At 37.5% G+C, this 25730-nt stretch overlaps 1 protein-coding gene across 10 annotated transcripts in view; it reads right to left on the bottom strand.

Moving 5' to 3' along the window:
- Positions 1-1555: 1555 nt before the first annotated feature.
- The window catches only part of APC (APC regulator of WNT signaling pathway), a gene marked incomplete at both ends in the record, with an annotated part of 105833 nt that continues 81658 nt past the window's right edge, over positions 1556-25730 (bottom strand). For 3 of the 10 annotated variants that reach the window (XM_084233099.1, XM_084233092.1, XM_084233090.1), the window contains 8 exons: positions 1556-8117; positions 9882-10096; positions 17067-17183; positions 17471-17548; positions 18091-18230; positions 21679-21732; positions 23020-23115; positions 24641-25019. In XM_084233099.1, the coding sequence (XP_084089225.1) occupies positions 1556-8117; positions 9882-10096; positions 17067-17183; positions 17471-17548; positions 18091-18230; positions 21679-21732; positions 23020-23115; positions 24641-25019 (7641 nt within the window). The remainder of the gene's footprint in view (positions 8118-9881; positions 10097-17066; positions 17184-17470; positions 17549-18090; positions 18231-21678; positions 21733-23019; positions 23116-24640; positions 25020-25730) is intronic. The other 7 variants (XM_084233091.1, XM_084233094.1, XM_084233093.1 and 4 more) reach the window with 3 other exon arrangements.

Below are 25730 nucleotides of genomic sequence, written 5' to 3'. Positions count from 1 at the left end.
AAGTTAAATTAGCTAAGTGTTATCAAATTCTCTCTCTTTGTGAAGGAGGACTTTCCTTGCTGTTCTTACACAACCCAGAACTCTACTCACCAAAAACAATCTTCCTTAACAGGCAGGGGTTTTGAAATAGTGTTTTAAATATCTTAATGGTATTAAATCTAACTAACATTCCACAGGATTAGCATTTTATGAGCATGGCAAAATGCTGTTTATGCCTGGCTGCTGTAATTTTCCACAATATGTAGAGTGATAAAACTTGCTCATTCCAAACCCAGTTAACAGGGTGAAGATGAAGGGACAAGACAGTTAGAGGCTTGGGAGGGACTACTTACAATCAGAATAATCATTTTTTTCAAGTATAGAGTTTAGATTTCTATTAAGGAAAAGGAAATATTCTATATGGGCCTATTATGTTCAATGCCTAGTCCTGTGGCAGTTTACATTGTTATTATATTAATTTGTTTTAAGTGAATTCCAGGGGAGTAAGAAAAAAACACAAGGGTAAAAGTACCTAACATCAAAAAGTTCTAATCACATTAAAAAAAATTCAGGAATGGTTAAGTGCCAATGCATGGAATGGTTAAATGCCAATAGCTCCAATTATTTTTATTACAGTAAGAGAACTTTTACTCTTAATGCATAGAATTTGAAGAGAAAGTTTATATAAGCTTTTAAAAGAGGCCCTTTTAACAATACAAATACGAAATAACACCCTCAAATACCAACTTCAGTAATAGTTTTACATACAGCAATAATTTATTCTGAAATGTTCATTTAGTTTCTTTTGAGACATGATTCATGTCTCATTAATAAAAGAGCAGCCATCTCACCTCAAATACCAGAATATACAACAAGTTACAGCATAGCAAAAAAATCTACCTACTTTCAGATAAAATCTAGTTCAGGTAAAATAGTTTCAATTACACAGATTTTTCTGTTTTGTTTTGTTTTGAGCACAAAATAGTGTAAATTGTTACACCCTAGCTATCTATATGCACATCATGTGACCACAGAACTTCTGAAATTGAACCATCAGTTTCATTCATGCAGTAAAGCAAAGCAGGCTTGATAAACTTGTTCATTCAGAACCATATTACTGTGAATTTCACAGCCACATGATTAATTATGGACTCACAGGAACTAAAACAGATTATTTTTTGCATAAATACCAATTTCTCCCTGATGTAAGTTTAGTCAGTTTATAACCTAGAAATGACTGATAATTATGTATCATATCTTCTATTTGTAGTGTTCATTATTTTAATACAAGCAATAATTAAAGGATGGGATGCTACTTAATTACATGTAATACATACTGTACAAATATACTTGGCTTTACTATTTTCTTCCTAACTATCAGGATTGTGTCCCAAAATATGACCAGTGAAGACAAAGTATACTATCAAATATGGCTTTCAGAACAAAAACCCTCTAACAAGAATCAAATCTATTTACAAAAACTTTCATCAGTCTTTAAAGTTTCCTTTGAAACAAAATTTATACATAGCAGTTGTAATTAACACATAACCTTCTTAGTATCATTATTCCAGCTCTTTTAAACAGATGTCACAAGGTAGGAGCCAGAGTGGCGCTTAGGACTTTGAGTTCCACTGGATTCTGTATTGTCAGTTTTGGAATCTCGTTTCTTGGTAGTGTTATTCACTGGAGTTGGGATCTGAGATGGTCGGGCTGAAGTGCTGTCTGCGCTGCTTTTTCTAGGGCTCGGGTTGTAATTAAAAGGAGTCACTCTGGCAGCAACAGTCCCACTAGGTGAACTGTGTTTGCTTGAGCTGCTAGAACTGAATGGGGTACGTTCAACTATAGAACCTTCATTAGTCTCTGACACAGCGGCAGAGTTTTGACCCGTTTTTGCATCAGTTCCTTTTTGGTCTGGGGCATCTACCTGAATAAAAGAGTTCAGGCGGTTTTCTAAACCCACAGTGCGTATAGTAGTGCTGCTGTTACCCACATTTTGTTTTCCCTGATTATCTTTTGCATCCTTAGCAGCTGGATTTCCCTTTTCTGAAACACTGTCAATCACTGGTGGAGCATTTCCTGTGGGAGATCTTCCAGATCTAGGGTTGTTAATGGGACAGTCCTCAATTCTCACCCACACATCCTCTGTTTTAGAAACAGCAGGTGCCATTTGATAAATCAGAGTCTTTGTTTCAGCACCATTTGCAGCACCTGAGGAAGTGGTCTGAGAAGTACTTGTGGGAGAAATTTCACTTTCTTTTATTTTTCTCCATGTTCCTTTTGTGAATATTTGATTTTCTTTAGCTTGTTTTGTTCCTGAACTCGAGTTCACCTGTTTTTCATCCTCACTTTTTGCTTTTTCACTAGATTCTGATGAAGCAGAAAGAATTGAGGATGAACTTCCAGTCCTTCTCCAAGTGCTTACTCGGGGAAGGGATGATGAATGTTTGCTGTGCTCCCGTTTCCAGGTTCCTGCCCTATTGATTGGAAGTCTGGAAGGGCTTTCAGAATGGGATCGGGCAACATCATGGCGCTTTGCTGGTCTTCCATCATCATACTCTAGAGTGGGACTCAGATTGGGAGGGAGTTTTCGCCATCCACCAGCCTGAACAGATGAATGTGTGGACAGGGACATATCAGGAAGGGAAGGACTTAAAACTGGAGTCTGTACCTGGGATCTAGTGGGAGAATCTGGTCTCGAAGATGGAGAAAGAGATTCAAATGAAGCAGATTCCTCCAATTTTCTTCTAAGGGTTGGGCTTGGGGTTTCTTTGATGAAAGTTGACTGGCGTACTAATACTGGTCTCTCTGATCTATCAGATTCACTTCCACTTGATTTAGTTGAAGACATTCTAGAAAGCTCTACTTTTTTATTGGATCCATTGCTATTACTGATCTGATTCAATCCTTTGGAGGCAGACTCACTTCTTGGGATACTACTGCCGTTCTTTGATAAACCGGTTTGTTTGGTAAGGTTCTGCTGGCTCAGCTGTCTGCCTGGTGATGTGTACGGCATTTTTCCAGAACCTGAGGACTTAGTTGAAGCAGTACTAGGGGATGATGTCCTTGGCAGTTGAGATAATTTGTTAGGAGGACTTATTCCATTTCTACCAGGAGAAATTGAATTTCGCCCTGGGGACTGCATAGGTCTACTTAATGGCTGCTGGGCAGGTCTTGAAGGAGTGGAATCTCTAGACCCTGATCTAGAAGGACCTTTATTTGACCCACCTGGCTGGGAAGCAGGTCTAGTGACAGGACTTAATTCTGACTTCACAGATGGCTTGGGTCCTCTTGGAGAAGTGGTAGCTGTCTGGCCTTCGCTAGGGCTTTTGGAGGCAGGTGTTTTAAGAGGTGGGCCTTTTTTAGAAACAGGACTTGTACTAGAAGAGCTATTTCTAACTCCAGGAATATGAATCATTGTCCTACCTCGAGAGATTGAAGGCATGTTTGTTTGAAGGGACTGCTTCATTTGGCTTGAAACTTCTGAATTAGATCGAACTTTTCCAGTAATCAAACTTTTATAAACTTTTTTTCCTCCTTTGATTCCTTTATTTTCAGATTCAATTTTTTTAGTTTCCAGTGTACTTTTCTCCCCTGGTTTTAAAATTCGTGGGCCTTTATTACTTGTAAAGGGTTTTTCCTCTTGATCAGGTGTAAGATGAAATGGTGATCCGAGAGAGATTCCTGATTTCAGTGAAAGGATGGAATCTGAATCAGATGAGGCTTGTCTAGATAAACATGCAGCAGCAGCAGCTTGATGCAAACTACTTACTATGGAATTTGCACCTTCCTGAATAGCTTTCCAATCAAAATTTTCTGAGTCAGGGGATAAACCATGTTCTGAATCTGGTCTCTGCACATCTTTCAAGTCAAGTGTCAAATCTTCTGCTAATATGCCACCCACATGTCTAGGACTATGCTTTTCATTATCACCCTTGAGTCTTGAAGGCTTTTTCTTTTTTGGCATTGCAGAACTTATACATTCCTGCAACAGGTCATCTTCAGAATCAATACTAAGAGAACTGAGAGAACTGTTTCTTGAGAAACAAACCGGGGTATCTTCAACATGAAATGACTTTGGAGCATAACCTGATGCTTGAGCTTTACTTGGTTCTCCCTGTGAGTCAGGGGGCTCTGTTGCTTTGATAGGCTCATTTTCTTTGTTGTTGTTTTCTTGATCAATGTCACTAAGAGAACTTAGAGAGGAATTTTGGGAAAAGCAAACTGGAGTATTTTCAATAGCAAAATTCTGTAATTTTTCATCAGTTGCTGCCCCTCTATCTGGTATGTCTTTGGATGACTGGGGAAAAGTGGATTGCTTCTGCAGCATGGGTTTAGACTGACCTCGATTTATTGTGTGTTTTGTAACAGTTTGTGGCTTATGAGCTGACTGCTGATTGGAAGTTAGCTCTGTGTGGCTGCTGACTTTAGCTTCTGATTCCTTATTTTCTTTCCCCTTTCTTAATTCAGCCTTTTCCCTGGAAAGGTCAACATCATCATCATCAAAATCTAGAGAACTCAAAGAATCATTTCGTGAAAAACAGTAAGGCGTTCCTTCAATAGGTGTGTAATGATGGGGTGAATCAAAAGTAAAACTCCCTCGGATTCGATCTTCATTATTTGGAAGTTTATCATGGAAGTCCTTGGAGTTATTTTTCAAGTTCTGTTTCTTAGAATCTTTGTTGTCTGAGAAAGTTCTTTCAGCATTCATATTATTTTTTGAGTCTGTATTTTTTCTTACACGTGTCCTATATTCAGTGTTTTGTGGAATAGGTTTAACTGGCGAAGTGGGTTTTTTCTTGTTGCCATCTAATTGATTTTTGTTAGTTCCAGATGAAGACATAGAAGCTTGCTGGACCTGGTCCATTATCTTTTTCACACGGAAAGGCTTGTGACTTTTTCCTTTGGGCATAGCAGAATTGATGCATTCTGCAAGAATATCACCTTCTTCTGTTTTACTGTCATCCAGTTCAGGTATAGTTATAGATGAGGTTTTCCCTCTCTGAGCCTCATCGGTACTTCTGCCTTCCGTAGGAATGGTATCTCGTTTTTCAATTTCACAAGACTGTGCCACTGTTCTACCCCCCTCTCCAGCAGCTAACTCATTTGGAGGGGATTCTATTGTTAGATCACTTAGAGATGTAGCTGTGGAAAAGTTGATAGGTGTCCCTTCTACACAATATACCCGTGGCATATCATCTCCTGGTGTAAAGCTAACATGCTTCTGTGCTTGCAATCTGTTTTGTGATGGCAGAAGTTTATATACAGGCAGTTGACTTGGTTTCCTTGCCACAGGAGGAGGTAATTTTGAAGCGGTCTGAGCTGGTTTTTTGGCTCTGCGAGAAGATTTTGTTGGCATGGCAGAGATAATACATTCTTCTAGTATTTCAATATCATCTTCATCTGAATCATCTAATAGATCTTTTTCAGAATCAGTAGGTTTTTCTGTCTCTTTTTCTGGGTTTTCATTTGATTCTTCAGGCTGCTCAGATTCTGTTTCATTCCCATTGTCATTTTCCTGAACTGGAGGCATTATTCTTAACTCCACATCTTTCTGTATAAATGGCTCATCGAGGCTCAGAGCACTCAGGCTAGATGAACAAGAAAATCCATCTGGAGTACTTTCTGTGGCAAAATGTAATAAAGTATCAGCATCTGGAAGAACTTGGACCCTCTGTACTGCAGCATTCACAGCAGCTTGCTTAGGTCCACTCTCCCTCTTTTCAGCAGTAGGTAGTTTGTTTTTAGGCACTTCCTGTTTAGTTGGAACTGTTTGAGGAGGAGGGGTTTTACTTCTGCTTGGTGGCATGGTTTGTCCAGGGCTATCTGGAAGGTCACTGGGGCTTATAATGCCACTTACCATCCCACTGCAGGGTTCACTCTGAACAGAGCTGGCAATTGAACGACTCTCAAAACTATCAAGTGAACTGACAGAGGTACATCTGCTAAACATGAGTGGAGTCTCCTGAACATAGTGCTCTGGTGGACTTTTAGGTGTCTGAGCACCACTTTTTGATGGAGACTTGGCCCCTGAAGAAAATTCAACAGCTTTGTGCCTGCTTGAATCTGAAGATAAACCAGAAGCCTGGAGTCTGCTAGACTTGGTTCTAATGTGCTGGGCCACTGTTGGAACTTCACTCACAGAATCTTCAGTTGATCTAGTTCCACTGTTGTCTTTAATTTCTGCTATTTGTAGAGTATTAGCGGACTCTGTTTTCTGTGTTGCCTGGTCACATCCTATTTCATCTTCAGCTGATGACAAAGATGATAATGAACTACACCTTGAAAAACATATTGGTGTATCTTCTACACAGTAAGTCTGTATTGTTTCTTGGTTGATAGAGGGAACTTTGCAAGAGGTGGCTTTCTGTGTCTGACCACTTCTGGTCTGTGCTGAACTTGGGTGGAGCTGATTCTGCCTCTTGGTATTAGACGAAGGTGCAGATGTATTTTCACTGTTTGAAGAGATGTGTTCAGTTTTAGTGTTCTGCCCAGAAGAACTCTTTGAGAATGAAAATGATGGTTTCTGTGAGGAAGATATGTCTGTGGCATATTTTAAACTATAATCAATAGGCTGATCCACATGATGTTTTTCTTCATTATATTTTATGCTATAATTTGTTGGTCTCTCTTCTTCCTCATGCTGTTCTTCCTCAGAGTAACGTTCACTATAGTTGGTTGGTTTATCGTCTTCATAGTCATCGTCCTGACACAAAGACTGGCTTACATTTTGATTAATTCCATGATTAGAACCCACTCGATTTGTTTCTGAACCACTGGCTCCTCTTGACCTAAATGAGGAAACACATTCTTGCTGTCCGAAATGTGGTTGGAACTTGAGGTGTTTATCATCAGTGCTCTCAGTATATACAGGATAAGTTGTGCTTTGACTTCTTGATTGTCTTGGCTCACTTTGTTTTATTTCATCTTCTATTACATGTTTAGGTCTTGCCCATCTTTCATTCTGTGAAGGACTCTGCCTCCCAGAATTTAGTTGCTCATCTGAATATTTAAGACTATAATTTATTGGTGTATCCAGTTCTCCATCATTATCATCCATATGATTTGCACTATGTATTTTATGGGCCAGGTCAGCTGGATATTGTCCATAGCTACAAAATTTACTTTCATCATCCTCAGAATAAGATTCAATTGATGGTTTCATTTGACCTCTTTTACCATAACCATCACTGCTGCTGACACTATTTAAACTATCATTTGAAGATCTCTTATATTCCAACTTGGCATAAGGCATAGCACATGTCCTATTTGAATTTTCTGACTTAGTGAAGTTGTAAGCATTTGAATGTGTGTGGGTGGTAGAACTTCTTCTTACTGCAGTCCTCTCATCTGTCCCACAGTGCAATTCAGTGGTAGACCCAGAACTTCTGTCTTCCTGGAAGGTATGAATGGCTGATACTTCTTCCATAACTTTAGCAATCTGGGCTGCCGTGGTAGAGATCTGCAAACCTCTCTTTGAAGAGGTTCCTGAATTTTCTGTTGCTGGGTGGTAGTTGCCCAGGCTAATTCCTCGTTCTCTCTCTAAACTTCTATCTTTTTCAGAACGAGAACTATCTAAACTTCCCCTTGGTGAAGAGGAGCTGGGTAACACTGTGGTATTTAAATATGGTGAAAGGACAGTGACGTTTCCAGTATTAAAACTGTCTGACCTATTGTCATCATGTCGATTGCTATCAAAAACATAGTCACCATAGAGACTTTGCTTGTGTCTTTGCTTACTACGATGAGATGCCTTGGGACTTAAATTATCGATATTGTCAAAAGTTTCTGATAAATGCTGAGCATCTAATTCTGCTTCCAGGGCCTTTTGCTTCCTGACATGAAGAGATGGCAAGCTTGAGCCAGGAGACATAATATTGGCATCCTTATATTTAGCAGGTCTATTTGCCATGAGATTCCTTAAAGCTGCGGCACTTCCCATAGCAATCATTTTATGCTTTGAATGAATGAGGTTCTTGAGCATGCTGACTGCCCCCATGTCCCATAATGCTTCCTGGTCTTTGGGATTTCTTGCTGAGAGATTCCACAAGGTTCCACAGGCATTACTGACAATTGTCAAACTGTGAGATTTCAAGTGTTGTAATAAGGTTTGCAGACAGTTGTTCTCCCTTAGGATTTGCCTGAAGTATAAATAAGAGATCACAAAACTATGGTCAAAATCTGTTTGTAGTAACAACAAATAAAAAGGTAGAACACATATAAATCTAAAGATTACTACTAAAACTTGAACATGCAAAATATAACCAAGTTATACTATAAAAGTTATACTATAATTTCAAGCATTCCCTATCTGCTTTTGCTAGTTTAACTAATATTTATTGTTTTAATGGCTCCTCTTTCAAACCAAAAGAAGTAAAAGTGTTAGTTTTAGTCTATTCTACATTTATTTTTCTGGTGGAAAATCCTTTTATAGATGTATATTCTGCATTTTGCATTCTGGTTCCAACAGCTCTTAAAATTTTTTCTTTTAGTCCAGTTATATCAAAAGGACTATAAATATATCATGAAATCTTATGCTGAACAGGGGCTTTGTAATAATTTAATCTATGGATTGGTGCCACAGTGCTGACCACTTAGGTAGCTTGGAAGAGGCAGAGAGAAGTGATCAACAGATCTTTATGCAGTCAGCAAGAACAATGACTCTCCTAGAGAAGCAAACTGACTTTTGGAGTATAATCTTTATGTCTCCAGCTTGACTCTGTTATACTGCCATCCCCTTTACGTATGCTCTGGCAAACTGTGTATATGTAGTTGTTATTTTAAAAAATAAAGTGAATGAAAGGTTTTCAAGACATCTTAAGGTAACAAAAACAAGGGTTGAAAATTGGCTTAACGAATTCTGGGACCTGAGAGAGCTTCACATCTTTTAATATATATGAAATGAAGTTTCAACACAGTATATTCAGCTTTAGTGGGTTTTAAACTGAGTGTCAAGTGTTTGCAACAGCTTCAACATGGTGGTCTCTCAGCAATCCAGTAGATACCTGAGTGCTTACTGAGTTTAAGAAATCTTTGCATGGCAGAAAGGGCTATAAAGCAAGTTTATGTATTAAAAATATAAAGAACATCTTTGTTTATTTACAACCTATAAATGTATTTTTATAGGTTATACTTTACTAAAAGTACCTCATGATCTTTCTGAAAGTAAGAGAGGAACAATACTGGATAAATTAAAAAGAAACAACATGCTGTGGAAGATACCCTTATTTTTGTTAAAACAATATAGAGCCCAAGTTCTGAAAATGTCTATCCTGCATCCAAAGTGCTTTCCTAAGTCTCACAGCTCTAGCAGATTAGACAAATGTCTGTTGGCTAAATAGTGGTTATCATTATTGAAGTTACAACACCATTTGCAACACCAGTATACTGTTTTTATCAGTTTTTCATAAACCTTACATTCCTTTATTCCATACTGACCAAAAGGAAGGGATTTTGTTCTATTATCTGTGACTTGAATTTTTTCCCTCTATACACAGGTCATATCTCTCATCTCTTACTTGTTTATTTCTAGACATCTTTACGATATTATGAACTTTTATTAGAGTACACATAAAGTGAGTAAATTGGGGATTAATACCTGTATTTTCCCTGTAATACGGCTTAGCCCAGAATTTGCATAATTATATGAAACAGTATGTATAACTGGGCCCTTTAGAGAATATGAATTTTTAAAAATTTTATTTTATATAATTCTTACATCATTTTTCATTTTTGCACAATGTATGAATTTTCATTTTGGTTATATTCCCCATACAATTCCCACCCCCTTATTTTGGCCCTAATCCTTCCTCCCCCCATAGTGTGTCTCTGGTTTATAGTTGCTTGTTGATTTTGATGAATTTTCTACTAATTCATTTAGAAGTAATAAAAAACTCTGTTTTTACCTGTGGTCCTCATTTGTAGCAATCAAACTGGACACATTCCGTAATATTCCACCTCCACTTTCAATAATGGCCAAAGTATTTGTCTGGCTCCGATAAGTGAGAGTGCCAACCAAAAATGCAAGTGCACCATCTACAGCACATATATCAGCTTTATTCTCAGTGCAATGTGCTGACAAATTCCATAAGGCACTCAATACACTTTTGAGAGTCGATTCCTATTAAGAACAAATCATCTAATTAGAGGCAGAATTTATCTCTTGTAACTCCTGTGTTTACTTGTATGGAATAAGTTATTATTTTTATCTGACATGCTGTCTAGCCCTCAATGAAAAGGATTAGGACTCTTCATTTAGAACAACTTTATAAAATATAAAATGGAACTTAAGTCCCATAAACTATAAAATAAGCAGAACACAATATTAAACTAATGACTTTACAAGCTTTATTCTAAGTTTTTAAATGGTAGACACATTTCTTACAAGAGCTTATGTTAGAATAAAAACAATAAAATGGAAACTATTATAAAATAACATTTTCAGGAAAACAGAAAGTAAATTAAAAAAACCCATATGTTGATATGGAAAGATATCTAAGAAGTATTGTTAAATGAGAAGAACAAGTTGGAAAGCATTGTGTATATATTCTGTTTGTATAAAAAACACATGGATATATGTGGTTGATTGAACAATAACAATGTAACTTATTAAAAGGAAAGCATACTGGAAAAACACCTTGCCATGATGCTGATGTCAGTCTTTCTTCTCACTACAAATAGATTAGGGAACAAACATTCATTTTAAAACTCTACTCTGAAGCTATCACAATTAGAGGTACTTCAGAGGCTACAAACAAAGCATACTGATAACTGCTTTAAAGGTGCTAACAATTTACTTTGGGGAAAAAAAGATGTAAAGTCATAATGAAATAAAGTACTCAAAAGGAAAGATTATCACTACCTGAACTTAATAAAGTAAATAAAATATTTCATGGAATTTCAGCTCTTCTGTAGAAGAGCTATACAGAATTGAGAAGACAGGTGCTCCTGGCAGAAGTGGAATGAGGAAAGGCATGGAAGTGGGGACCAACAAGGGAGGACCAATGAGCAGAAAGAAGACACAAGATCAAAGTCCACGGTGGGGAATAGTGGGAAGCATGGCCAAGAGGTAAGGACTTGCAGGTTTGGGCAAACATTTTGGGCCTAATCCAATAAATAGGTAACAATTCATTTATTCTTATAGGTAACAATTCATTTATTCTTATTCTCTTCATTAGAAAATTTAGTGAGAGGGCCTCCCCTGGTGGCACAGTGGTTGAGCGCTGGGCTGCGAAGCTGCGTGCAGCCTCAGCAGCACCAGTTCGATCCCCGGCCACCGGGCAAGGGTCCCACATGGCGCGCAGACCTCTCCTGCAGCCAGTTGCTCCCCTCAGCAGTGTACTTCGTCACTCTGCCTGTTCTGCTCTCCGCTCTGGCTCTGGTGAATTCTCTCACCCTCCCGCGCTTCTGACTGTACCCAGTGCTTGTATGATTAAATAAATAAATCTTCAAAAAAAAAAAAAAAATTTAGTGAGAAACCAAATAAAGGGTTAGGAAAAAGATAAAACTTGCAAGCTGACCACAGATCTGTGGCATACAATAGGGGAGCAGAAAGGGTCAAAACAGGGGAAGGAAGAGCATAAGGGATGGGAGAGATGGATCATGGATGCTGTGATCAAATACTGTCCAAAATCAAATACTGTCAAAATCAAAATCTGTCCAAAATACTGTCCAAAAATTGGGCCTCCCGGGTGGCTCAAGGGGTTAAGACGCAATCTATGAAGCTATCTGCAGCCAGTGCAGCAGGAGTTCAATTCCTGGCCAGGGAACAACCCACATGATGCAGCAGACCTCTCCTGACTTGCCTGCTGCTTCCTCAGCAGTGTATTTCAGTCCATCCACCTGTTCTGCTCCCCACTCTGTCTCTGGTGAATCCTCTCACCCTACACACCTCTGGCCTGTACCCCAGTTCTTGTATGCATAAATAAATCTAAAAACAAACAAAAAAAAACAAATACTGTCCAAAAATTAACAAATAAATAAATGAAGTAATCTAGGAGCAGCTTTATATACTATTTATCAGATAAACAGGAGTCTGGAGGAAATGCTTTCATCAGTAAATATGTAAGAAAGTTAAGAGTTCAATTTAAAGTGTGACTGAAGTGACAGTGGGACAGAAAACAACAGGAGAACAGAAAAAACATCAAGTCTAGAAGAATGAGCAAAACTGCAAGTGGTCCATAGGTGAGGGAGAAAGAAAAAAAAAAGTGGCTTTCTATAATCTTACATGTAGAGGACCAAGAATTTTGCTGCAAATGTTTTATAATTAGAATCAGAGGCAATAAGAAGAAATGATCTTAGGTTAGAAATACTGGTGGTAAAAACAAAGAGGAGAGTTTCAATAAGGCACGTAGTTAAAAAATTGTCAAATACAGGTATAAGTAGAAAAGAAAAAAACCTAGTAATTTGTGATTTACGAGAACAGTTGTGCTGAAAGCAAAATTAGGAAGGACTGAAGAAGGTAATGTTAGTTAAGAAATGGAGAAAGTGGGGCCTCCCTGGTGGCGCAAGGAGCTAAGCGTCAGCACTATGAAGCAATCTGCAGCTCTCAGAGCAGGGAGGTGACCCACATGGCGCAGCAGACCTCTCCTATCTCACCCGCTGCTCCCCTCAGCAGTGTTTTTCTGTAGACCTGCCTGTTCTGCCCCCCAAATCTGTCTCTGGTGAATCGTCTTAGCCCCCCATACCTCTGGCCTATACCCCAGTACTTGTATGCATAAATAAATAAATCTTAAAAAAACAAAGAAATGGAGAAAGTAATTTGCTCAGGGTCTTGGGTGTCACAGGAAGAAAAGATACAATGTAGGGTCAGAAGAACTAACAAATATTTTTTCATCTTCAAAATACTGGGCTTATACATAAGTTAAAACATATAGTCTTCTCTACAGCTAGTAGAATAGAAGCAAGAGTAAGGAACTGATAGTTTTGAGTAAATAACAATATTTGGGGCACAGAGCGCAGATGAAGGAAAGGGTCACTGTGTGGTGGAAAAAGTCAGCTAAATGAAGTTAAAAATGTAATACATATGATTATGGAAGGTAACTCCAATTCCCCTATTAGTAAATGAAGCTAAGAAGAAAGAGATGATGAATTAAAGAGAAAAGAGAATGGTCATAATGACTGGTACATTGCATGAAAATTCTAATACTGCTAACTACAAGTGGGTCCAAACCCGAATTGGGTAAATTTCTGGTGGGCTACCTTTTCCAAGATTGGGCTTGCATTAAAAATTTATAGATGAATTTAGGGAGAATGATCTTTAAAACACTATCTTTATAAGAACAGGGGTATATCTTTCCATTTATTATAGTCTTCTTTTATGTTTCTCAGTAGGATATGTCTTTTAATCTAGCTTTCTCAATTGTAGCAACTAGTCTACATGTAGAATTCTGAGGTCTTTAAGATGTTATAAAATCATGAACTATTTATTCTGCAGCAGTATAAGTTCCCATAATACATAAAGACACATCAGGTATTTCTAAAAATATACAAGATAGATGAGAGTAGGAGTTTTAAAGTGTGCATGGTATTGGTTTGTGTAACTTTACTGAGGTTTAACTTGAGAATTGCAAATGGTTCAAGTGTGCAATCTGATCATTTCTCATGTATGTGCATACCTATGAAACTATCATTCTAATCAAGGTAACATTTATGTCACCAACACCCCACCCAATTCCCTAGTATTCCCTTTGTAATTCATCCCAAACTCAGGTAACTACCGATCTGTTTTATATCATTGTAGATTATTGCATTTGTTAAATTTTTAATAGCTGAGTAGTATTACATTGTAGATATTCCATGATTTGTTTGCCCATTTACCTGCTGAAGGACATTAGTGTTCTGATTATCACAAATAATATTGCTGTGAACAAAACCGTAAGTTTTTGTTCCTCTTGAGTAAAGATTTAGGAAGGGAATGGAGGTAGGTGTATGTTTAAGTTTAAAATACTGCCAAACATTATCCAAAATGGATTTAACACTTCATATTTCTACGAGAATTTCAGGTGATCCACATCCTTGATAACACTTAATCAGTCTTTTAAATTTTAACTAAAATAATATGCATGTTATCTCATTATAATTTTAATTTGTATTTTCTAGACGACTAATGTTGTTGAATAAACTTTCAAGTATTTTTTGGTTATCTACATATCTTCTTTTCAAGGAACAGTAATTGCTGTTTGTCAACACAGTAGGGTTTTAAAGGTATCTTTATGTGGCCCCTAAGTACCTAGAATATTACCTTTATAATCAATTGTTTGGTTGAATATTTTTCTTATTTCTAATAATTTTTAAGCTGATTTTCTTGGGGTTGAATCCTAGGGCAAGTTAGGGAGAATTAGGCAGCCTCAAGGAGAGTGCAGGTGGGGACCTTCAGAGAGTTAAGGAAGAGTCCAGAGATAAGGACAACAAGAGGAATGTAACTAATTTCGCTGGGAATAATAAATATCCCAGGACTAAGAACAACATTGTTACCAAACGCCAGCCTCAGTTTCCCTCAGCCAATAAAGGGAGGTGGAGTCTGAGTGGTTTAATTTGTTGACAAATGAGGAGGGCAGCAGACTCATAGAAGACCACCGTCCTGCCCTTTGACAGAGTGCAGGGATATTTATGCAAGGGGGAGATGGAAAGGGGTCAGCATTGAGATCAGTGGGAGCCAGCCTATTTTTCTTCAATAGCTGATGTTTGACTTTCTCTTCCTTGACATGCACGGATGCTCATTTGGGAGACTGGGTAATAAAGATAAATCTATCAAACAAGGGGGAAGATGCAACAAATGGGGAAAAACAAACCTGTTAGGTAAGGAGCAGTGAGGCCACCTGGGAACCAAGCAATCACAAAGAGACTGGTGGAGCTTTAGAATAATTAGGGAAAGAAGGTATATATTCTCTGAGACAGAGACACGACTCCACTTTGGCTTCCTTGCCCCTCCCTGGCCTGGTTTCATGGCCTGGGAGTCCCACTTTATTTCTGTTCCTTTTCTCCTCAATAAACTTTTTTTTTCTTTCTCTAAACAAACCTGCCTCTTCCTGCTTGCTTGCCTGAGCGTCTGCGAAGTTCCTGCTGTGGCTTCATGAAACACCAACCCATGGTGGTCTAGTGGCTGGGGCTCAGTGCTGGCCCCTGCAGTCTGGGATCATTCCTGGCTGGGAGACTAAGCCTGAAAACCTACAATTCCGGTATCAGGGTTTCCAGAGATGCAATGGCAAAATTCATCAAAAATACATAAATAATTAAAAACCAAAACTTTTTGCTGTCTTTCAAAAGGACATTTTGAAGGAAAAATTTAAAAAGTATAAGCAAATTTATAGAGACTGGTTGGGTGAAAAGAGGCCTGGGTTAGTTAAAACTGTACAGGAATGCATCCCTGGCAGGGGGTAAGGCGCCCCTGTGAGCTGGTACCATTTCCCACCACCCTACCCTCCCTCTCCAACCCACCCACTTACAACCTGCTGGCTTGAAGGACAACTCCCAGCAAGAATGGCAGGATTTTCTATGTGTGTGTGGGGGGGCGGGGTGGGAGGATTATAAGGAAGTAGAGAGGTTTGCAAACAAACACACCAAAAAAATGGGAGGCCTTGCAGGCAATTTATCTATCACCCCTCCCCACCCTCAACCCCCACCTAGCTCAAAGGGTTGAGGTGTTGCCTGTGGTGGTCCTGCCTCTGTAGAATTCTTCCCTCACTAATTCATTGCTTTCCTCTATTCCCTCTGTTAATAAATCCTTTTTATTTCTCTATTTTGGGGTGATGTCTCTTCATTCCAAAGCAGTAAGTAAAAACTCACAAACCAAACATGGCACTTTAGTAAGCTGATTTGCTTAGCCCTCTCTAATTTCAAGTTTAATGAAAAAAAAAAGAAAAAAAAAACAAACAAAAAACCAAAACAACAAAACTTAGTTTCTTAAGTAGATATCCCACTGGACATTAAATTACCTCTTGTAAACAAATTATCATTTTTTGGGGATTTTTCACCCAATCCTCACCTCTTGATGACTATCAAAATTTGTAGATTTTGGAGGATCAATATTTGAAGAGCACAGAGGTTAACATTTATTCTCAACTAGGCATGAATCTGCCCCTACTCCTTTATGTTGGGGTACAACTGAATAAGGTTAAAAACTGAGCCCCTACTCCTGACCTAGCAGGCAGGTTTGGGAGGCTGAAATACATAAGGTAATGGATAAGGCTGCCTTGGGGATAAGGCCATAAAACTGATTGTTAGGGGTAAAGGATGTCCTGAGCTAAATCCATACAGGCTTTGTGGACTCCACCCCCACTCCAGATCAAAGTCATGAAGACACTGGGAACGACAAATCCCATCATCACCAAAGGGAGGGTTGCTGGGACCTGAGGGTGGAGTTAAACAGCCAGGTTTGGTATAATACTAGACACGTGGGTCTTGGCCGTCTCTCTCTTGGCTTCATGGCTCTTGGCTCGCGGCCAGCTCTCAGAGTGCCATTGGGATTCCAGGTCGGCATAACGGGTAGGACGCATTTAAGACTTTATCTCCCTTTTTTCCTCCCTGAGTTGTACATTTCCTCATTTCCCCTTCCCTTGTAAATAGACCTTTTATTAACCTTTTGTGTGTGCCTGCAGTGGAGTATTAATAAGTCCCTTTTAAGCGCGCGGATGAAAACCCACAGTCAGGCAACCCGTTTTATATCAGGGCTGCCCTGTAACATGACCACCACGACCAGAAAAACTAGCCCAGCTCCAGGAAGGCAGAAGCAGAGGCCAGAACATGCTTCTATGTCAAAGGCCAGTGCTGGAGACCACACATCCCAGAAGATAACAGGAGAAAACTGGCGAAAGCCAATGAAAACAGAATATAAAAGAGAGCCTCAAATCCTCCTTGGGGCGCAGACTTCTCCCAGCTCGCCCACTACTTCTCTTAGCAGTGTATTTCAATAAATCTTCCTGTTCTGTTCTCAACTTCATTTCTGATGAATTCTTTCACCCCTGTGCCTCCAGCCTCACCCTGATCTTTTCCTCACAACACTTGGACTGACAGGTAAACAGGTCAGAAATTAGTAATAAAGTAGTCAAAGATGAAACTTCTATGGTAGTACTAAATGTTTCAAAAGGTACCTTTTTAACTTCCAAAGCACATTCCATCAATGCTTTCACACTTCCAACTTCACGCAGTGTCTTTTTACTATTTACATCTGCTCGCCAAGACAAATTCCTCAAAACACTTGCAATAACCTGCAAATGAGTCAATTTTAGAATAATTTGTATATGAACTGTTTTATACTAGTTGCTCTTTAATCAAAGAGATAAGAATAGAAAGCTGTTAATAGAGAAATTCTTCCTAAATGCTAATATAGAGTCAAAAGGAATTGCTACAGTTTAAATATTTTCTATTATTCTGGTGTTAATGTAACCGTAGTTTAAACAGGAGAAACTAAGTACTGAACCACAGCTTAAATTAATCTTATTCAGAATATTAACTGCTAATATTTAAGAAAAACAGCTGAAATTCTAGGCAGTACCTGCTGTAGGTCCTCACTTTCAGATTTCAGTTGGGCCACAAGTGCTCTCATACAGCCTTTCATTGAGCATAATGTAGCCTGTAAAATTAAATATGTACAGAGGTCAAAAAACAAGGCAATATGAAACTGTGTTTTATTTTTGACTCGAACTTCAAATGTAGTTTTAATAGACTCATTTTAATCATACTGGTTGTATTTAGCCATAAAAAATCTAGAACTAGATTATTAAATAAATGAAAGACAAATACCTTCCTAATCCTTTGTTATCTTTTGGCTAACTGGGGGGCAGGGGAAGTGAAAAAACTATAAGAAATGAGAAAAAAAGGATTTTTTAGTCTCTTATTTGGATGGGACCAATATGTGTGCAATTTTCATACTTTTGCTCTCATTCCTAAGACCAATGTTTTAAATGTGACTGCATAAGTCCACCAGTGTGTTGCATCTTTTGCCTTTGTTTACTAGGCACGAGACAAACAAATGAATAATGACATGGAGTGGGATGTAAAGTACAGGTTTTTTATCAGTCAGTATTTAAAGAAGAGTAACAATAAGAAAATCAGTGAAAAGTAGTTTGTATGAAAGTAAAATAATTCATAAAAAATGAACCTTGTCAAACATACCTTGTTGGCTACATCTCCAAAAGTCAAGTTTGTCAAAGCCATTCCAGCATATCGTCTTAATGTAATACTGTAGTGGTCATTAGTAAGCCCATACATTTCACAGTCTACTTGCAATAATTCTGCAATGGCCTGTAGTCCCCCTAAATTTGAAAAGGGCAAGAGGAAAAAGATAATAATCTAAAGCACAACAAATTGGTACCAAGTTTATAACTTAAAAATTAATGAAAAATATCTCAAAGAATGACAACATAGTGTTTAAAATTGTCTTTAGAATTACAAACTACAAAGACTGTTACACAGGACTTTTGTGTAATATATTTGTATAGTCGAACTGACAACTATTTAATTTTCTGCTAATATCTCCACCCTCCAGTTCCTTCCTTAGGAAAGGAGAACTTATTTTTATCATGGGGACTTTACACTCCTCACTGTCACACACTGTGTCCTAACTAATTATTCTTAGGAATACTGAAACTTTTAAGTGAAATGTCATGAAGAAAATCTTTCATTTTTATGAAAAAGAGTTGTGTTCAAATTGTTATTAAGTTCTGTAAAACTACTTATGTTTCTAAAAATTTATTACTTTTTGTTGATATTCACTAGTGTCAAATACAAACTATTTAATGTTTTCTTTCCTCATGATTCCATTGGATATGCTTAACAAAGGTTATCCAGTGTTAACAAAGCCTACAGTGGTGAACACTAGGAAACAAGGAAGAAAATGAAGAGAAATAAGGAAAGACATAAAAGGAAGGATAACGACAACATAAATAAACAAATAAACCAAAAGGTGAAGTGAAATGGTAAGGGTGTGGACAAAAAAATGCATATAGAGGCTATTAAAAATATTCATTTATCAACATTAGTCATCATGGGACTGGACATACTGTTTTATCACAGCAAAGTAGGTAACACAGAGAAAAGGAGGATGAATATAAAAAAACAACTGTTGGATACTGTAAATTAAATAGGTTATAAATTTGAAAAGGAATCTCTACATTTCGTATTTTTGTAAATGATTAAGAAGTATCAGTGTGTAGAGAAATCTATGTTTGAGAACCAGACAAAATTCTATCTTGTATCAAGAATTCTAGGCCAGGGATTTAACTTCAGTTGAAACAAAGTTTTATGACTAGCAAAAATGACTGATATATTTGAATGTAGATAAGTGAAAATTAATTTAAGGAAAACCCAAACCATATTTAGAAAATTTTCCTCTATGCATCCATGATGGTGGAAAAATATATAGCCAGTGAACAAAATATGATCACTGACTTAATGGAGTTTCTAGATTAAAGCAAGGATCAACATTAAATAACTAACTTAATCATGGCAGACTTTGTAGAAGCACAGGGCAAGACAGCAAGTAGACTTAACTAAGAGCTGGGGAATCAAGGAAAAGGCTGAGGAAATATGTTTAAGTTAAAGGATGAATGAGTATCTCAACGGAGGAACAGGAAGAATAACGAAGCATTTTAGGCATATGATATATAGCATGTGCAAGGGTCCCTAGACTTGAAATAGATAGGTCACGTGATGCATGCGACGAACTTACACAAATAGGCCAGATCATACAAGAATTGATGTGCCACACTAAGGATTTAGGGATGGAATAATTAGATGTGTGTTCCAAATGAATTGCTAAGGCTGCAAAATATTGGAAGTGGGAAGACAAAGTACTGAAAAATAGGAGAGATGATGATGACATCTTAGAAACTTTTAAGTGAAATGTCAAAAGAACAGCAGTGATTTGCGATATATTTAAGAAGGAGAATTAAAGCACTCAGTTACTAGATGTGGGAGTAAGGACAGAATCAAGGATTGTTTACAATATTCTGGCTTGAGCAAACAGATTGGCGGGAATGACATTTTCTGAGAAAAGGAATCCTAAAGAGTAAAATATGGGACTGGAGGAGATAAATTCAGTTTGTGCCATCTGAGTTAGAGATGTCTGCAAAACCATCTAAGTGAAGATGTCAGATGAGCAGTCTGATAATGTGTCTAAAATTCAGGAGTGAGAAGTTAGATAGAGATGTAAATCTGAAAAACACTGTAAGTGAAGTCATAGGTGGAGGATACTGGTTAGAGAGAGGAAGAGGACCTAGGACAAACTTCAAGGAATTCCACCAATTAACACTTCAGCAAAGGAGAAAAATTCAGTAAAAGAGCTGAGTTTTGAGCCAAGAAATTGACATGGCGAGCCATTCTTGATTTGAACAGTACCCCTATACACTGATTAGATCATCGAAATGTTAAGCACATCAATACCAAAACAAAATATACTATGCAAAATCCTGCCTGGTAGAGCAATATCCGTGATACTTTCTTGAGAAAGATATAATGATTTCAAGAACAACTCAAGAAGGCACTAAGTGATCAAAGAGTTGAGTACTGTTATATGGAAAAACTGAAAATTTTAGGACTTGATTGTGAAAACAAAGATTAAAGGACATAGTCAATATCAACAAAATCATGAAAGACATGGCTAATGAAAAAAACATTAAATAAAATTTGGAATATCAGGTTAAGAGGGAGGTCTTTATGATTTCAACAAATGGAAAAGATTTCAGTGAATTTTAAGGCAAATAACAGAATTTGTATATTAAACTGTAAATGGACCCACAAAAATATGACACAAATTCAGGTTTACTAGAACAAAAAACAGGTTGCCCTATGAAAAAAATTAGGATATTTAAGGTAATGAATGCAAGATGATAAGCAGGCCCTTTTGCATTTTTGTTGGTGCCTGTATTAGGAAATAGTGGTCTATATGGACCAAGTACTATCCAATATTGGTAGCTTACATCCTGACAGAGAGTAGAGTTCTTTAACTGTTTCAGGTGACATTCAACAGAATCCTAATTCACACTTATCAAAAAAGATAACAGATGACAATTTTAAAAGGCATATTTTTCTTTTACTTGGTATAGTCACCATTAGCCTAAAATACTTCATTCTAAGATAAATAATAGGGACCCAACATCAATATTCCTCAGGTTGCTATTTCATAAATCTTCCTGATCATTAAAAATTACTGGGGCCACTAATTAATCCTAGGTTTCACTGTTGGAAAGTCTGTTTTACAAAGCCTTTTAGAAGGCCAGAGAATCTACATGGTGTGAGAAGTGTCTTCGGTGATCATTAAGATCTGGTTTGGGAAACACTAATGCAAACAAACCAGGAGTTCATGAGGACCATGTCACAATCATTTTTGAATCTAGGGTTTAGCACAGTTTCTGGGACAGAACTGGGAAGTACTGAATATACCTATCATTGATATTACAGTCTAAAACAATGCTAACAGGTGCAAACTTAAATGATCCTGATATCCATAGAATCTTCTTGTATGTAAAAATGGCAGTCCAGCTGACTGGGTTTAGGAACTTCCTGTCATCTACTTGGGACTTTTCTCTTTATCCCTCACTCTCAGATTCCTTATGCTATCTTAGTCTATCTCCTCACAATCCATCAACTTTGATCATTCTTTTGCTCCAGTGGAAATTCAGAGGCTAGGGGTGAGAAGAAAGTAATCCCTTGTGTCTATGTCCCCAGCAGTCACACCCCCAGAGGCCCCATCCTGCTCCTCACCTGAAAGCCCCTGCCCTAGCTCCTGTGATGAAATGCCCAGGGTAGCCTTCCTACCTGAAGAAGGAAGAGGAACAAATACTGAGTCTAGGTTTTATTTTGAAATTCAGATGATTAATGTGTCATTCCTAATCTGTAGTACATTGGAACAAAGGGACATTCACAGAAAAACCTTTCAATAGCTTAAAATTGGAATAATTTTCTTGCTTATTCATTATTTTTATCCTGTTCCCATTTTTTACTGGCATTTATAGAAAACTTAAAATTTCCACATATGCTAAAATTGCATTGAAGGGAGAACTCCAAAGATTATACTCAATTCTATAGGAGGCTGGGGGGGGGGGGGTATGGGAGGAAAGAGTAAGTGGTAAAATTGCTAGGGCCCTAGGGAAGAAAGGCAGCTGGTATCAGAAAGTAACAGTGTCCAAAAGTGATGGTGCTACAGGAGACAACACTCATTTTTGGTGTTCAGATTCTGTAAGAGTTTCATGAGTTTGCCACTTTTAAGATAAATGATGAATGACAATGATGAGGGCACTAGGAATGCAACACACGGGCTAGAATGTAATGTAACATAAATAGCACAAAAAGCAAGGGCACAGCTACACTGAGATGGGAACTCAGTGTATGGTTCTTGCTTGTGGCATGACTAGAGAGATCCAGTTCACATGAGGTGGCTCAGGATGCTGCAATTTATAAATACCATATGAGCAAAATGAACCTAGAAATCAAAGAAAAACCATTACATGAAAAATGGGGTCCACAAATACAAGTTACATAAGCTTCAGAATATGTGATAACACATACTGAAAATAGTAATCCTTCCAAAATTAATGGCCTATTTCTAACTTCAATTAGACTATAATTTTTTCTATATTAAGCAGTTTCAAAGATAACACGCTGCTTATTGTGAAAATGCAGTAAAGCATTGATAACCACGAAGATAAATGAAAATATTAATAATTCCTTCTGGAGGAATCAGTAGCTTTGAGAAGAAATTACTGTTTCAAGTACAGTAAGTAGCTCTACATTTCAAAATATTTTAAATTATCCTCCTTGTCAAGTGTCATGGAGGGTCTACCTTGGCAATTGGGACAAGGAGTGGCAGCCCATTGAAGTAGTTTTTCCAGTATTTGGTTAAGATTTTGAAAATTCAAGTTAGTTTATCACACGGTAGCAGTTATGGTTATTTAGGCCCTTATTTCCTCTGCAAACCAGAGCATAAACATTTCCCACATGGAATAGGAAGCAGCTGGGAATAGAAATCATGGCTTTATATCCCAGTTCACCAAAGGTGAAAAATTTTCAGTGTTCTTCCATGGCAATGAGAAATATTTGTCTTACCAAGTTCATTCATTGCATGTCTATGTTCTTCATCAAAGGAAAGCTTCATGAGAACACACACAGCAGGGCAGATCTGATGTTCAACAGGTGCTGGCACTGAAAAATAAAATGAACATAAACCATAATGCTTTATTTTCTCAAAAGCAATGATGTGCCTCACACTTTAAAAAATACAGTGCTTACTGATGCATAGTAGTTTAGCAAATTAACAAATATTTGCTGAATAGATGAATAAATATACAAACATGGAAGAGAAAATGAGTAAAGGGCATTTTTTGGTGCGGAAAAATGTTTACTTTTTATTGCCCTTGACCAAGTCTGTTAGAGTAAGTTTCTAAAAGGTTTATGCTATAACTCAGATGACTAATTACTTAGTCCAAGAAAATGTACCTCTATATTTAATACTATGGACAAAGTTTCAAAGCTCATTACTTGAAATAAAATTTAAAAAGCCTATTTTTCAGCAGTAATTACATTAACTTATTCTATTTAACTTTTTGAGAACAGGTATCAAGGGCAAAATAGTTAAGTCATCACATAATGTGGAGAGTCAAAGAAAACAATCTAGAAAAATTATGTTCCGCCATTTATTAGTTTTCCCCATCCCTAGGACAGATAGCTTTTTTCTTATCTTGAAAGCTTTCTGATTTTAGATAAATACACACCTTTATACCTAAGTTTAAAAAAAAATCTGCTAAGACTTCTCATAGATAATGTTCTCACCATCATCCCTCCTGCTCTTAAATCAACAGGTTGAATAAAACAGACCTTTGTCCTGTGTGTGGGTACATGTATGTATATGTGTCTGCGTGTGTTATTATAGGTGAAAGGAAGGCCTTACCTTATATACTTACTGCTTTTGGTTCTTGCTACACGAATGAAGTAAGTCATGCCCCCAAGAGGCCCAATTCCCATGTTCCCTTCTCATGAGGGAGAGTTGGTGCTCAGGGGTCTCTCCCTGAGCAAAGAGCTGGGTGGTTGATCAACCCCAGCCAGTGGGGCCCAAAGTCTCGAGCAGGATGGTGTAGTAGGAAGAGCACTTGGTTGAGAGTCAGAAGATCTGGCCTCTTCCTGGCTCCACCACTTACTAACTGAGGCTCCAGGCAAGTCTTTTAGTTTTTCTGAGCCTCAATTTCTTCATCTGTAAAATGGAGATGATAATACCTTCCCTTCCTACTTCACAAGGTTGTTGTGAGGATTAAACAGATTTAATAGCTCCATATTAACAGCTGAGTAGAGCAATATGCAAATATAAAAAATTATAGCTTAGTCACTAATAGCTGAAGATTTTACATCAAGTCCCTTTCTTGAGCTTAATCTATAAAACCAGAGATAGGCAACATAGTTGCTTAAGATCTTTCTAGAGCTACTATGCTATGACTAAGTATCTCTTGATTCCTGTTCTTTTTTTTGGCATAGCAGTGCACAGAACATTTTCCTTTGCTATTTTTTCTAGGGAAATATAAACCTTAGCTTTAAACTATGTTTGTAGTATAGATGGTGAATGTAAATGTCCTCTCCTTATTCATAGATTACATACCAACTAAAAAAAGCTTTTTTTAAAAAAAAACTTACGTTTGCTTTGTACCATGCACTAGGATGTACACTATAGGGAACATACTTGGATTTTTGTCCTGGTCCATGCCTTGTTCATGGGCTTCCTGCCACTCCCAACAGGTTTCACAGTATGCTCGTATCTGTTCCAAAAGATGAAGGACTCGGATTTCACGCCTGCCTCTCTTGTCATCAGGCTGTGAGTGAATGATGTTGTGGAGTGCTGCACTGGCCCTGGCCCGAGCCTCTTTACTGCCCCGGGAATTTCCCAACAACACAGAGTCTTTGTCATTGCCATGTAAAAGCTGGATGAGGAGAGGAAGACATCCAGACTGTCGCATGGATATACAGCTGTCTTGGGAGCTAGACATAGCTAGCAAAGTTCGCGACATATCATCCTTATCATGAGTACCAAGCATTGACAACAATGAATACACCATTTCCACCTGTGGGCCAAATGAGTTTAGAAACAAAATTATGACTTTAATATCCAAAAGCCAACACCAATGAAGTGATGAATGGGATATTTATTGTAACTTATTAAAAGAAAAAAAAAAGAACAAAAACCCCTTTCTGGGATGAAAAAATGAGCATTATTTAAAAACCCATATGATCATCACCAATTTATATACATGAATAAAGAATAGCAGTGTTAATGAGCAGTGCTGAAAGAGAAAGATTTTTGCAATACTTAAATTGTTCTTTGGAAAAGCTGGTAATAACCCACTGATTGTAATGAATGACAACTGCGCGCGCACACACACACACACACTCACACTTAGGAAATGATATTTATTTTAATTATTTACAAAATTAAAATTTTATTTTACTTTTATAATGTATTAACTATAGCCAAGAAATAGAAAACCTTTTCAGCAATTATTATTATATGAGTACTAAGTTTTCAGCAATCACCGACCCTCATCAGATTATAAGTATATTATTAAAATTATGTGATTTCTCTTTCTCTCATATTTTGTCATAAAAATAGGGAGTAAAAAAATCAGCATTCTTACTCAGTTTTGTTTTTTTTTTTAAGGCAACTGGTAGCATCAGTTACTCTCTGACAATAAATTCTAAGGATTTACTTATAAACAGATTAGACCAGGAAACAGTATCTAGTTATGCAGAACTGTGATGTTTCATTTCAAAGCTAT

The sequence above is a fragment of the Talpa europaea genome, assembly GCF_964194135.1.
Source record: "Talpa europaea genome assembly, chromosome: 5".
Taxonomy (NCBI): Eukaryota; Metazoa; Chordata; class Mammalia; order Eulipotyphla; family Talpidae; genus Talpa; species Talpa europaea.
This window is presented reverse-complemented; position numbering and strand designations above follow the sequence as displayed.